This window comes from Mastigoproctus giganteus, chromosome 5 (genome assembly GCF_048544385.1).
Source record: "Mastigoproctus giganteus isolate SK-2022 chromosome 5, ASM4854438v1, whole genome shotgun sequence".
Lineage (NCBI taxonomy): Eukaryota > Metazoa > Arthropoda > Arachnida > Uropygi > Thelyphonidae > Mastigoproctus > Mastigoproctus giganteus.
The window spans coordinates 136123603-136139504 of NC_143579.1; the positions used below are offsets into that span (position 1 = coordinate 136123603).

The 15902-nt window shown below is 39.2% G+C and overlaps 1 protein-coding gene across 3 annotated transcripts in view; it reads left to right on the forward strand.

Annotated features, from left to right (window-relative positions):
* Window positions 1-15902, forward strand: part of LOC150085722 (roundabout homolog 1-like) — a 1418757-nt gene that overhangs the window by 779221 nt on the left and 623634 nt on the right. For all 3 annotated transcript variants that reach the window (XM_090374199.1, XM_090374201.1, XM_090374202.1), the window contains exon 10: window positions 3112-3273. In XM_090374199.1, the coding sequence (XP_090230325.1) occupies window positions 3112-3273 (162 nt within the window). The remainder of the gene's footprint in view (window positions 1-3111; window positions 3274-15902) is intronic.

Here is a 15902-nt window from a genome sequence, read left to right on the forward strand (position 1 = left end):
AAGTGACAACAGAACCATCTGGTTTGGACAGAGGTGGGAGCAGAGATGGGCAAAAGTTGCGGCCAATAGCTTTGGCAAGAGACCAGAATGCTCGGCTACCATTAGGGCAAGAAGCAAGTTTTCTACTCTTAGCCTGTTCAAACTCTAGTTTGGACTGATTATTAACTGCTTTACAATTGTTGCGAGCTTTGGTGTAGGCAGAAAATGAAACTGAAGAATTAGAAACAAGCCAATTACGATATGCAACGTTCTTCTCTTGGACAGCCTTAGCACATTTATTGGAAAACCAAGGTTTAGATAAAGGACGAGATTTTAAAGTGGAGTGTGGGATAAAGGATTCCATTCCTGCAAGAATAATGCCAAACAATACGAAGTTGGGAATAGCCATGAGATAAAGGTTCCATTGGAGAAGAGACAATCACCAAGTTGTGATCTGAAGTGCCTAAAGGACCTCTCACTTCAACCTTGTACTTAGAAGGGTTGTTTGTGAGAAAAAGATCAAGCGTATTGGCTGTATGATTAGGATTGTCCGGTATTCTTGTAGGTAAATGAACAATCTGTGCTAGGTCATTAGTAATTGCAAAAGCCTCAGCATCTCGACCTGCTGGGTCGGTGTGACTAGAAAACGGAAGCCAGCTGGAGTTGTGAAAGTTAAAATCACCAAGGAAAATTACCTCACTGTTAGGAAAGTTGGACTGGAGAAAGTCAAGTTGCAAAGAGAGGAAGTCAAAGAGCTCCAAGTGATTAGTGGAGTTGGGAGAACGGTAGAGACAACAGATGAATTTTACACAATGGGGTAGAGAGATTTTAAGCCAGAGAAGATCAAAGAGAGGAGATTCCAAATTGCCTAGTCTCTGACAGGGAATATCAGAACGGACATATGCACAAGTACCACCTTTGAGGCGAAAGGAATCATACAGCAAATAATTTGGATATCTGAGATGAGCAGTAGTTGAATCAACTGATAACTGGGATTCAGTCAGAAAAAGTACATGGGGTTTGGAAGACTGCAAGTGGAAATGGACATCGTTGAGATTAGAACTGAGACCACGTATATTTGTGAAATGAATTAGGAAGTCCTTGGGAGGTTTAGATCTTTTCGCAGATAAGCTTGCTCTATTATTTTGACAATTCATGGTGTATTCAATAGTAAGAAAAAGTGGGTGGGACATGCTGTATGAAGTAATGAAATTTTTGGATATGGCGTACATGTGGTAAGAATATACCCAGATCCTTGACATAACGTGGCCTCGACAATGCTCCCCGCATACACACTACTCGGACTCCCTCCAGTCACTATCTGGCAGAGTAGAGGTAGCAAGATTATACACTAGCTGATCCGGAAGCTTCCTAGAGAGTTACCAATAGGTTCAGTCCGGTGTACTAACTAGCGGCCGGCCTGCGAACACCGTTTTAGAGCTGTACCCTCGAAATGTAAGGAATATTGGATCTCGCCACGACATTCATCATAACCTCAAAAATCATCAATCATACTGCATGATGGAAGAGATAGGGAAGGGTTGGCCGGAACTTAGCTCTAGAGACTAAACATGGGTTCCACCACTTCAAGCCTCCAATAAGCAAAGTGGTGGTATTTCACCGGTTGATGAGAGTCATCTACCACCTAGTACTGCCTGGTAACATAGAGGGGCGGCGTTCCTCCATGTGGTGTGGGCGCCACACCTCGACCCCTGCTTACGTTGGTTCACACCTGGGTGGTCACCCACCATGTACTTGTGCATGAAGGTTATACCCAGGATTACTAACAGTCCCACCATCGTGAAGGTGCAAGCAGAGGATTTGGCTGCCATAGACCGTCCGGACTTCGCCGAAATTGGGTCCACTTTGACTTGAGTGTCACCCGAATATCAGTTCCATCAGCGTTTTAGACTCCCAGGTAGCAAGAACAGCTTGTCTGGCATATCTGAGATAATGTCTGTGACAACCTCTGGAAGCTGCTTACTTGTTGTTATTTTTTTTTTTTTTTAGGAGCATTAGCAACTAAGGCCATATTGCTCCGGGATATGCGGTGGTCATTCCCTGATCTTTCCGCATCCTCCGTATTTGGTGGTGACGGGCTCGAACCCCGGTCTAATCAAGAAGCGTGTGCTACGCACTGCTGCTCCTTCCCACCTGGCTACGGAGGCGCCTACTTACTTGTGATGACTTCTGTATTATACTCGTCTGCTATGGATCGGTATATAGTTGTGTAACATAACATATAGCGGCCTTGCTCGGTACAGTAATGTAAGTCTGGCTTGGAATTGCCCTAACTTAAGAAATAAATAAATAAAAAATAAAATAAATGAATAAGTTAACCTATTAAATGTATGTTTTTGTTTTCTGTGATCTTAAGAAGAAGTCAACATACATTGTTTAACTTCATTAATTAAACTAAATCCTATAAAATGTACAGAAGAATATCTAGAAGGAAAATTTGAAATGTGGTAATCCTCGTTAAAATTAACATTTCTTTGTATTTAAAAATAATCTCATTCTGATAACACAATGTAAAGCAACAGCTGTAAATGTTACCGAAACATCTGTGACACTGACATGGAGAAGAAATTCTAAGATGGGGAGCCTCTTTACTTATTGGTTATACAGGTATAACCACTGCTAAATAATAATTTTAACAGTACATCTCTCCATTAATCTTAACCAATTTTAGCAATAAAAGTGCACTTATCACAGTTCTGAAAAAAATTTCCCAGACAGTAGCTACAGCTGTAAATCCCAAATTATACGTTTGTATTTAGCAAAATTTTAAAAAGTTATCTACTGCTAACTGCTGTATGACTATACTATATTCTCTAATTAATCCATTATTAAGAATGATAGTTGGTATTTAAAAAAAAAATCATAATTTTGAGAATAGAAGATGAACTACCTGAAAGTTGCTTTGCATGATATTATGGGTTCTTAATGTCCGTTGTGAATCTAGTGTGCTTTAAGATTTGTGTACTTGTTCAGATGATTGCAGTACTTATAGTTATCCTTTGTTTTGTGATCTTGTCTCATTTTTTGCATGATGCAAAATTCCATGTGCAGCTGTTATTTTAAATCGAGTTCCTGTTATGTTTTTTATTCATCTTTCTTGTTTATTTTCAGCTCCCAGAAATCCCAATGTCATATTCCATAGGGCTCCTGATTCATCTACTTTTCCTGGCCCCCCCAGTAAACCAACAGCTGTAAATGTTACCGAAACATCTGTGACACTGACATGGAGAAGAAATTCTAAGATGGGAGCCTCGTTACTTATTGGTTATACAGGTATAACCACTGCTAAATAATAATTTTAACAGCACATCTCTCCATTAATCTTAACCAATTTTAGCAATAAAAGTGCACTTATCACAGTTCCGAAAAAAAATTTCCCAGACAGTAGCTACAGCTGTAAATCCCAAATATATACGTTTGTATTTAGCAAATTTTAAAAAGTTATCTACTGCTAACAGCTGTATGACCATACTATATTCTCTGCTTAATTCATTGTTTATTATCTTAATATTAATCTCTAAATACATTTCATTCGTCAAGCTGATATATTTCTTTTATTTCCAAATGCTTTTAATTTATGCCATGATCTTTATTCAGTTTCAACAAACATATTTGCTTTTAACTTAATTTTTTTAATATGTACTGCCTACTATAGTCATCATGAAACAAATAAATACATAGGCTCTGTTAGGGTAACTAAGGATCAGAATAGGTGCATGTATACTTGCATGTATACGAATTCTAGAAGTATAGTAAATAAATTTGATGAATTTGAAGTGCTGGTCATGACAACAAAGGCAGGCATTCTTGGGCTATCACAGACATGGTCACTCAATATATAAGAAGTGCAGAATTGGAATTTGGGGAGTACAATGTGTACAGAAAGGATAGACAGGATAGGAAGGGAGGAGGGGCTATGCTGTTCATTAAGAAAAACATAAAATCTAAGGAGGTGCATCCAGTTAAAATAGATGGACAGTGCAATGCTGAGTCATTTTAGTGTTACATAAGCAAAAATGAAAGTAGAATTGTGTTATAGGTCTAATGAACAATGAACAATTGTACAGAGAAATAGAGTGAGCCAGTAAATCAGATTGTGTTTTAATGGGGGATTTTACCTTACAATATATTGACAGGAACTTGTGGGTTAGTCATTCACACACTAGTAAGACTTTTGTGGATTTATTGGATGATTGATTGTTTTCTGCAGCAGCATGTTCGAGAGACAACCAGTGATTGCAATACTCTTGATCTGGTTATCAGCAGTGATCATTCGTGCATTAAGAATTTGCAGATAAAGGACCCACTAAGTGGCAATGATCAGAGTGTACTGATAGGGGATATACTTAAAGATGTAACTATCATCAGGGTAAATGTAAGCGTTTTTGCTTCCATAAAGGTGACTACAGTGGTCTCAGACATTTTTTAAATTCTGTACAGTGAGACCAACTGATGATGGTGTTACCAACAGCAAATTCTAAGTGGGAAGCATTCAAGGAAGTAATCGTGGAAGCTACTAGGCTTTTTATATCAATTTAGAAATATTGTTCAAAGTTTAGAGGCCTAAATGGATGTCAGATGAACTAATGAGACTCCTGGCAGAGAAGCAAAATGCATGATATGCATAAAAATTATCAGGGAACGCAGAAGCCTATGATAGATATCCAATGTAATCAAGTAGATTAGGCAAGCGAAGGAGATTACGAGAAATCTTTGGCAGAGGATGCTAAGAAAAACAGCAAAGACTTCTTTACTTATATAAACTCTAGAAGGAAGGGGATGAATTAGATTGGTCCACTGTATATCGATGGTGCGACTTTTGATGATCCTGCTCAAATAGCTGTTAATCTGAATAAGAATTTTGCATCTACATTCACACATGAGGAGTTCTGAAGGGAGGAAAATTCTGGAAGATTATCAAACTGTAACAGGGGGCTTAATAACTGAGAGCAAAGCAGAGGAAAAATTGTTGAAGTTAAACATAAGAAAGGCACCTGGGGTGGATGGGATCTATCTAGTTTTATTAAACAAGGCAGCAAAGGAAGTAAGCAAACCCTTAGACATGACTATGAGAACATCCTTGGACACATGGGAATTCCCCACTGGCTGGAGATGTGCAAATGTGTCCCAAATTCACAAAGGGGAATCTAAGGGTGACAAGTAATTATGACCAGTTAGTTTAACTTCTGTTCCAGGGAAAATAATGGAGTCACTGGTTAAAGATGCATTGCAGGATCATCTAGACAAGACTGCAGTAATGTTAAGACACAGCATTGGTTTGTTGAAGGGAGGTCTTGTCTGACCAATTTGATTGGATACTATGAATGTGGTCACAAAGGAACTGAATGCCAAAAATAATTTTGATATATACTTGGATTTCAGAAAAGCTTTTGACACGGTCATACATGGCAGTCTACTGTACAAATTGGAGCAGTATGTTATTAAGAGTAAGTTGCTACAATGAGTTAAAGGGAGGTTGAGTGGGAGAAGACAGAGAGTGGTAATCAATGGACACTGCTCTACGTGGACTAACACCGAACCCTGGGGACTCCACTAATAACAATTAGTGGAGTCCCCAGGGTTCGGTGTTGGGCCCACTGTTGTTTTGTATATTTATAAATGATACTGATGAAGGTATATCAGGCTTAATGTCGAAATTTGCAGATGATACAAAGGTTGTCAGGGTTGTTAGTGACAGTAATGGCAGTGTGCTACTGCAACAGGAGCTAGAAAATTTTATATTTGGGTAGATGGGGTTAGAAGTGGCAACTGAAGTTTGATAAAAGCAAAGTACTGCATTTGGTAGAAATAACTCCAAAGAAATGAACCAACTCAGTGGTACTACACTTAGGGTGGTAGAAAATGAAAATGATTTGGGAGTAATTGTACAGTCAGATATGAAGTTTTCTGAGCAATGCAAACAGGTTGGCAGAGCATCCTGTCTCTGGTTCACGGGGTATTGTCAATGATATACAGGAATTTTGCTAGTAGGGAAAATGAAGTGATTATCTCTTTGTAAGGCAATGGTCAGCACATGCCTTGAGTATTGTGTTCAGGTCTGGAGGCCTCATTTTAGGAAGCATGTAGAGTTGCTTGAGTATGTACAAAGGAGGGCAACAAGATTGGTGAGGGGAACGAAGTTCTGCAAATTTTGATATTACTCAAGCTTTTTATTCTGCTCACTCAGTGATTTTAAGCGATTTAACTTTTATCCTACAGATTGATACCTTTTTTTTTTTAAATTGAATTTTAAATTTATTATCTCATGATCCTGTCAAAGTGGTTCATTAAAGATAACTGCTCCTTTATATTTACTTTTTCATGGTGGTGTCCCTCAGTGTTATCTATTGGAACTTTTATTATTCATTATTTACCTTATGATTTACATGCTATACATCAGTGTGCCAAAGTTCATTGGCGGTTGTTTGTTGATTTGAAATTTTATCAGACAATTTATCCTTTGTATGATGAATTGTCTGATAAAATTTATCAGACAATTCATCATACAAAGTCTGTTTGCAATTGTATTTCGATCTTGCTCGATGAGAATAATATAACATTGAATCCAAAGAAATGCAAGTAATGTAGGTTCTTTCCTAAGCGCCAATGTAGATTATGACTACTATTTAATTATAAGGTGGTCTGAGACAGTATTTAAATTCTATATGGTGGGACCAACTGATGATGTTACCAACAGCAAATTCAAAATGGGAAGCATTCAAAGAACTTATCTTGGAAGCTACTAGGCTTTTCATACCAACAAAGAAATATTGTTCAAGATTTAGTTATAAATGGATGTCAGATGAACTAATTAGACATGTGAGAGAGAAGAAAAATGCATGGGATACATATAAATTAACATGTGACACAGAAGCCTATGATAGATATTAGCTGGTCTGTAACCAAGTTACAAAAGGCAGGAGAAGGCAGATTACGAGAAATCTTTGGCAAAGGATGCAAAGAAAAACAGCAAAGAGTTCTTTACTTATGTAAACTCTAGAAGGAAGGGGATGAATCAGATTGGTCCACTTGATATCGATGGTTCAACTGTTGATAATCCTGCTCAGGTAGCTAACAAACTAAATGAAAATTTTGCATCTACAATCACAAATGAGAAGTTATTCAGGGAGGGGAATGCCAGAAGTTTATTCAACTCTGGCAGTAAGCTAGATAATTTTGTAATAACTGAGAGTAAAGTGGAGGAGATATTAAGGGAGGCAGCAAAAAAAGTAAGCAAACCCTTAGCCATAATTATGAGAGCTTCTCTGGACTCAAGGGAAGCTCTCATAAGACTCATGGACTGGAGATGTGCAAATCTGACCCCAATCAACAAAGGAGGATCAAAGGGAGACACAAGTAATTACAGACCTGTTAGTTTAACGTCTGTTCCAGGGAAATTAATGGAGGCACTGGTTAAAGAAGCATTGCAGGATCATCTAGACAAGACTTCATTTATAGCTTGGACACAGCATGGGTTCGTTAAGGAGAAGTCTTGTCTGACAAATTTGATTGGATACTACGATGTAGTTACAATGGTACTGGATGCAAAGAATAACTTTGATATTATATATTTGAATCTTAGAAAGGCCTTTGATACCGTCGCACATGGATGGAAGACTGCTGCACAAATTGGAGCAGTGTGGCATTGGAGGTAAATTGCTGTTATGATAAAGGGATGGTGAGCGGGAGAAGACAGAGAGTGGTAATCATTGAACACTGCTCTTCGTGGACTAATGTTATTAGTGGAGTCCCTTAGGGTTCAGTGTTGGGTACATTGTTGTTTTCTGTATGTATAAATGATATTGATGACGGTATATCAGGCTTAATGTTCAAGTTTGCAGACGACACGAAGGTTGTTATTGGCACTAGTGACAGTACACTGCTTCAACAGGATCTAGAAAAGTTGAGCAGATGGGCTGAGAGGTGGCAAAAGAAGTTTTACCTTGACAAATGTAAAGTACTACATATGGGAAGCAGTAATCCCAGAGTAACGTATCAACTCTGTGGTACCACACTGACAGTGATAGAGAATGAAAAGGACCTGGGGTTAATTGTGCAGGCAGATATGAAGTTTTCTGAGCAGTGCAGACGGTCTGCAAGAGTAGCTCATGGTGTCTTGTCAATGATATAACAGGAATTTTTCTATCAGGGATAAGGAGGTGATTATCCCCTTGTATAAGGCAATGGTCAGGCCACACCCTGAGTACTGTATACAGGTCTGGAGGCCTCATTTTAAGAAGGATGTAGAGCTGTTGGAATGATTTTAAGGGCACAAAAGGTGATATAGTTGTACACGTTGGCACTAATGATATTAAGAGTAGGAGACCGGCGGAATTACTTAGCAAGTACAGGTCACTGTTGAAAAAAAGCCGTGAATTAGGGTTGAACTTGAAAGTGTCTGCAATTCTGCCCAGACACGATAGGAGGGAGTATATGATGAGAGCCTTGTCGATCAATTCGGCCCTGGAGGGATTGTGCAAGGCTCAAGGGGTAGAATTTTTTTCAGCCTGGACTGTACTTGTTAACAGGAGAGATTGCTTCTACAGGGATGGGATACACTTAAATAGAAAGGGTGCAAGAATTTTTGCTGATGCTGTCGAGGCAGTGTTAGGTGGGTCGGAAAACTGCTAGTTGGGGGGGATACAAGGACTAATAGATTAACAGTAGCCACTGGCAGAGGTGGAAGTGATTCTTGCACTGCTTCTATTCAAATGAGCAGAAGTCTGAAAAACAAGATGCAGGATATTTCAGAGACTGCTGGTAGTCATTGCGTTACAAGTAAACACATGGGTTGTGTTAGGGTAGCTAAGAATAGAAACAGCTGCATGTATACCTGCGTGTACACCAATGCTAGAAGTTTGGTAAATAAATTTGATGAATTTGAGGTATTGCTCAAAACATCAAAGGCAGATATTGTTGGGATATCAGAGACGTGGTGTCACACAGATATAAGTAATGCGGAACTGGAATTTGGGGAATACAATGTATATAGAAAGGATAGACAGGACAGGAGGGGAGGAGGGGTTATGCTATTAATTAAGAAACACATAAAGTCAAAGGAAGTGAAGCCAGTTGACATCGATGGACAGGGCAGTGTCGAGTCAGTTTGGTGTGACATAAGCATAGGGAAATCAAAATTCAGAGTAGGAGTGTGCTATAGGCCTAATGACTCTGATGAGTATAATAATATATTGTACAGGGAAATAGAGTGGGCCAGTAAATCAGAGAGTCTTATAATGGGGGATTTTAATTTCCCAGATATTGACTGGAATTTGTGGGTTGGTCACTCGCACACTAGCAAGGCTTTTGTGGATTTATTGGATGATTGTTTTCTACATCAGCATGTTCGTGAGGCAACAAGAGGGAGCAATACTCTTGATCTGATTATCAGTAGTGATTCTTCATGCATTAAGAACCTGCAGATAAATGAACCACTAGGTGGCAGTGATCACAGTGTGTTGAAGTGGGATTTACTCAAGGAGGTAACTACCATCAGAGGTAAAGGGAAGGGTTTTTGTTTTCGTAAAGGCGACTATGATGGTCTGAGACAGTATTTAAATTCTATACAGTGGGACCAACTGATGATGTTACCAACAGCAAACTCAAAATGGGAAGCATTCAAGGAACTAATCTTGGTGGCTACCAGGCTTAACATACCAACTAAGAAATATTGTTCAAGGTTTAGGCCTAAATGGTTGTCAGATGGACTAATGAGACATGTGGCAGAGAAGAAAAATGCATGGGATACATACAAATTAATGGGTGACATGGAAGCCTATGATAGATATAAGTTGGTCTGTAACCAAGTCACAAAGGAGATTAGGCAGGCAAAGGCAGACTACGAAAAATCCTTGGCAAAGGATGCAAAGAAAAACAGAAAGGAGTTCTTTACATACTTGAACTCGAGAAGGAAAGGGATGAATCAGATTGGTCCACTGAATATTGATGGTTCAACAGTTGAGGATCCTGCTCAGGTGGCTAACAATCTAAACGAGTATTTTGCATCTACATTCACGCATGAGGAGTTATTCAGGAAGGAGAATGATGTAGGTAAAGTAAACATTGGCAGTGAGCTGGATGATTTTGTAATAACTGAGAGGAAAGTGGAGGAGAGATTGTTGAGGATAAACATAAAAAAGGCACCTGGGGTGGATGGGATCTATCCAGTTATATTAAAGGAGGCAGCAAAGGAAGTATGCAAACCCCTAGCCATAATTATGAGAGCTTCTTTGGACTCAGGGGAGGTACCCATAGACTGGAGATGTGCAAATGTAACCCCAATTCACAAAGGAGGATCAAAGGCTGACACAAGTAATTATAGACCTGTTAGTTTAACTTCTGTTCCAGGTAAATTAATGGAGGCACTGGTTAAAGAAGCACTGCAGGATCATCTAGACAAGAATTCAGTTATAGCTCAGACGCAGCATGGTTTTGTTAAGGGCAGGTCTTGCCTGACCAATTTGATTGGATACTATGATGTAGTCACAAAAGAACTGGATGCAGGGAATAACTTTGATATTATATATTTGGATCTTAGAAAGGCTTTTGATACTGTTGCACATGGAAGACTGCTGCACAAATTGGAGCAGTGTGGCATTGGAGGCAAATTGCTGCTATGGATAAGGGGATGGTTGAGTGGCAGAAGACAGAGAGTGGTAATCAATGGACACTGCTCAACGTGGACTAATGTTATTAGTGGAGTTCCTCAGGGTTCAGTGTTGGGTCCGTTGTTGTTTTCGGTGTTTATGAATGATATTGATGATGGGATATCAAGTTTAATGTCTAAGTTTGCAGATGATACAAAGGTTGGCAGGGTCATTAAGGACACTACTGGCGCTATGCTGCTGCAACAGGATCTGGAAAGGTTGAACAGATGGGCTGAGAGGTGGCAAATGAAGTTTAATATTGACAAATGTAAAGTACTACATATGGGTAACAGTAACCCCAGAGCAATGTATCAACTCTGCGGTACTACACTGACAGTGGTGGAGAATGAAAAGGACCTGGGGGTAATTGTGCAGGCAGATATGAAGTTCTCTGAGCAGTGCAGACGAGCTGCAAGAGTAGCTCATGGTGTCTTGTCAATGATATACAGGAATTTTTCTAGCAGGGATAAGGAGGTGATTATTCCCTTGTATAAGGCAATGGTTAGGCCACATCTTGAGTACTGTATACAGGTCTGGAGGCCTCATTTCAAGAAGGATGTAGAGTTGCTGGAACGGGTACAGAGAAGGGCAACAAGATTAGTAAATGGAACAAAGGGTTGCTCTTACGAAGAAAGGCTTAAGTTTTGCAAATTACAGAGTCTGGAGACTAGGCACCGGCGAGGTGATCTGATAGAGGTGTATAAGGCTTTGAATGGTTTGTGCATGCTCAATGCCAATGGGATTCTTCATCTTTCTCAGAATAATCACCTCAGAGGGCATAAATTCAAATTGAGGAAGGACGGATGTCGGATAGATGTGCGGAAATTTGCCTTTGGCCAGCGGGTGGTTGGTTGGTGGAACCGACTTCCATCACTTTTTGTTGAAGTTGATAGCCTAAACAAATTTAAAGCTCAACTGGACAGGTATTTCGAACGAATGGAGGGGTGAAATGGGAGAGGGTTTTTTTTTTTTTTTTTTTGGCTGATGCTGAATAAGCTTGCTTTCTTGCATCATATGCCTCTGCTAATGCTAATGCTAATGCTAATGATACAGAGAAGGGCAACAAGATAAGTGAACAGAACAAAGGGTTGCTCTTACGAAGAAAGGCTTATGTTTTGCAAATTACAGTGTCTGTAGACTAGGCACCTGCGAGGTGATCTGATTGAGGTGTATAAAGCCTTGAATGGTTTGAACATGCTCAATGCTGATGGGATTGTTCCTTTTGCTCAGAATAATCGCCTGAGAGGGCATAAATTCAAATTGAGAAAAGATGGTTGTAGGATAGATGTGTGGAAGTTGGCCTTAAGCCAGCGGGTGGTTGATTGCTGGAACAAACTTTCATCTGTCGTTGTAGAAGTTGAAAGCTTTAATAGATTCAAGGCAGAACTTGATTTGATTTGCTCTCCTTATCAAGAATATTTTCTACATATTTTGTTGATTTGCTTCTTACAGGAATCATATAAAGTTTCATTACACAAATTATAGTTCTTGGTGCACTCAGTGCAATTTGCATTTCTTTTATTTTATTTACAATGTTGTTAATAATTTTATTACTTATCCCACTCTTAGTATTAGTATTTGTAGTGGCAAATGAATATAGAAAGCAAGCTTATAGCATCAGCCGAAAAAAAAAAAAAAAAACCTGCCGATTTCACATCCATCCCATTCAACAGTTTGTCTAGGTTTTCCTGCTTGAATTTATTCAGGCTATATATGCTTCCACAACTTTATGTGGAGTTTGTTCCAGCAATCAAGTACCTGTTGGCTGAAGGGCAAACTTTCATGCATCTATTCTGCAATAATTCTTCTTCAATTTGAATTTATGGCCCTACATGTGTGTAGTAGCATTGGCATTAGCAAGGGCAGGGCACGTGATGCAAGAAAGCAAGCTTATATATCATCAGCCAAAAAAAAAAAAAAAAAACACAAACACACCCCCTTCTCATTTCACTCATTCACCCACTACAAATGTTTGTCTAGTTCTGCCTTGAATCTGTTTAAGCTATCAACTTCTACGGCAGATGGAAGTTTGTTCCAGCAATCAACCACCCACTGACTAAAGGCAAACTTCCACACATCTATCATACAACTGTCTTTCCTCAATTTGAATTTATGCCCTCTAAGGCGATTATTCTGAGCAAGAGGAAGTATCGCATCAGCATTCAGCAAGCTCAAACCATTCAAGGTTTTTTCCAAATCAATCAGATCACCTTGCAGGTGACTAGTCTCCAGACACTGTAATTTGCAAAACTTAAGCCTTTTTTTGTAAGTGCAACCCTTAGTTGCATTCACTAATCTTTTGCCCTTCTCTGTACTCATTCCAACACCTCTATATCCTTCTTAAAATGAGGCCTCCAGACCTCTATACATTTGTAAAATTCTTTTAATTAATTTTCTTATTTTTAATTGCGTGAAATTGATTTTTAATTCTGTTAAATTGAGTTTTATTGGGTTAAATTGATTTCTAATTATTTTTTAATTATTTGTTACTCTAATGTAAGTTTTTCGATTTTTTCGTTTTAATTTTTGGAGAGTTACATACGGAAGTGTTCTACGTATTATACTGAGACAAACTCCTCTTATTATTTTTCAAAGAAAGGCACCTGGGGTGGGTGGGATCTATCCAGTTATATTAAAGGAGGCAGCAAAGGAAGTGAGCAAACGCTTAGCCATAATGATGAGAGCTTTCTTGGACTCAGGGGAGGTACCCATAGATTGGAGATGTGCAAATGTGACCCCAATTCACAAAGGAGGATCAAAGGCTGACACAAGTAATTATAGACCTGTGTGTTTAACTTCTGTTCCAGGAAAATTAATGGAGGCACTGGTTAAAGAAGCACTGCAGGATCATCTAGACAAGACTTCAGTTATAGCTTGGACAAAGGATGATTTTGTTAAGGGGAAGTCTTGCCTGACCAATTTGATTGGATACTATGATGCAGTCACAAAAGAACTGGATGCAGGGAATAACTTTAATATTATATACTTGGATCTTAGAAAGCTTTTGATACTGTTGCACATGGAAGACTGCTGCACAAATTGGTGCAGTGTGGCATTGGAGCCAAATTGCTGCTATGGGTAAAGGGGTGGTTGAGGGGGAGAAGACAGAGAGTGGTAATCAATGGACACTGCTCATCGTGGACTAATGTTATTGGTGGTGTCTCTCAGGGTTCAGTGTTGGGTCCATTATTGTTTTCTGTATTTATAAATGATATTGATGATGGTATATCAAGCTTAAGGTCCATGTTTGCAGATGATACAAAGGTTGGCAGGGTTGTTAAGGACACTACTCATGCTAAGCTGCTGCAACAGGATCTGGAAAGATTGAGCCGATGGGCTGAGAGGTGGCAAATGAAGTTTAACATTAACAAATGTAAAGTACTACATATGGGAAACAGCAACCCCAGATCAATGTATCAATTCTGTGGTACTACGCTGACAGTGGTAGAGAATGAAAAGGACTTGGGGGTAATTGTGCAGGCAGATATGAAGTTCTCTGAGCAGTGCAGACAGGCTGCCAGAGTAGCTCATGGTGTCTTGTCAATGATATACAGGAATATTTCTAGCAGGGATAAGGAGGTGATTATTCCCTTGTATAAGGTAATGGTCAGGCCACACCTTGAGTACTGTATACAGGTCTGGAGGCTTCATTTCAAGAAGGACGTAGAGCTGCTAGAACGAGTACAGAGAAAGGCACAAGATTAGTGAATGGAACAAAGGGTTGCTCTTACGTAGAAAGGCTTGAGTTTTGCAAATTACAGTGTCTGGAGACTAGGCACTGGCGAGGTGATCTGATAGAGATGTATAAAGCCTTGAATGGTTTGAGCATGCTCAATGCTGATAGAATTCTTCCTCTTGCTCAGAATAATCACCTGAGAGGGCATAAATTCAAATTGAGGAAAGACAGATGTAGGATAGATGTGCGGAAATTGGCCTTTAGCCAGCGGGTAGTTGGTTGGTGGAACAGACTTCCATCCCTTGTTGTGGAAGTTGATAGCCTAAATAAATTTAAGGCTCAGCTGGACAGGTATTTCGAACGAACGGAAGGATGAAGTGGAAGGGTTTTTTTTTTTTTTTTTTGGCTGATGCTGCATAAGCTTGCTTTCTTGCATCATATGCCTCTACTAATGCTAATGCTAATGCCAAATCATACTGTCATAGAAATAAAACATATCATATAAATATAAAAAACTAGTTTTTCGAAAACAAGGGCCAATCTGCCCTTTTAAGCCCTATTTCGATGTGTAGCACCCCAAAATTTATAAAGTAAACTTACTTTCATGCCATAACAAGATATGATCCAAAATTTTTTTGTTCAGTGTTATTATATGTACTAGTGGAAGTTGTTCAAAGCACGATTTTTCTCATATTTTGCCATCAGAGCAATCTGTTTCTCACCAGTTGTTATGGTGAGTTCACTTGTGAGGTTGCAATTTCGGAATGAAAATTTTAGCTGCAGTTAGTATCTGATTGGTAATGTAAGCAGTTATTATTATTATTATTATTATTATTATTAATAGCCATATGGTGCAAGGAAGCCTGAGGCTTATGCTGCACCAGGAACAAAAAAAAAATCCCAAGTTACCCTGAGAGAGAGAGAGAGAGAGAGAGAGAGAGAGAGAGAGAGAGAGAGAGAGAGAGAGAGAGAGAGAGAGAGAGAGTCAAAAGTAGATGGGAATCACCAAGAAAGAGAAGAATGATGATATCCAGCTCAGGACCCTGGGTGTGCCAAGCCCATACTCACCAGATGTGAGCCCCCCCCGGTTTTATCATCAATCGGTTTTGTTGAACATAACTACTGTCTAACTGGACCTGGGTGGAGTACCTGTCTCGTCTTGCCTTGTTGAACATCCAGGTGGATCATTGCTCGAGGGTTGGAGTTATCCATGTTTGTAATGAGCAAATGATTGGAAAGTGATCGTTGTCACAGGATTGTTTATCACTGGAAATGTCATACTTGGAAAAATTGATGGTGATCAGATTGTTAATTCTATTGCAGAGGTAGATTGTGTGGGTAGGTGAATATAGGTGGGACATTCAGAGTTTAGTTTAGTTAGGTTATTATTATTCATGAATGATTCAATCAATTTGCCTCTTGTGTGTCCATCGTAGGTGACCCATAATGGATGGTGGCCATTTAAGTCACTAAAAGGCAGATTGGAGATGGGAGTAGCATTAATAAGATTATCAAGTTCTGTACTGGAAAATGGTTGAGAAGATGGGACATAAAAAGAAGGTAGAGTTATTGATATACCA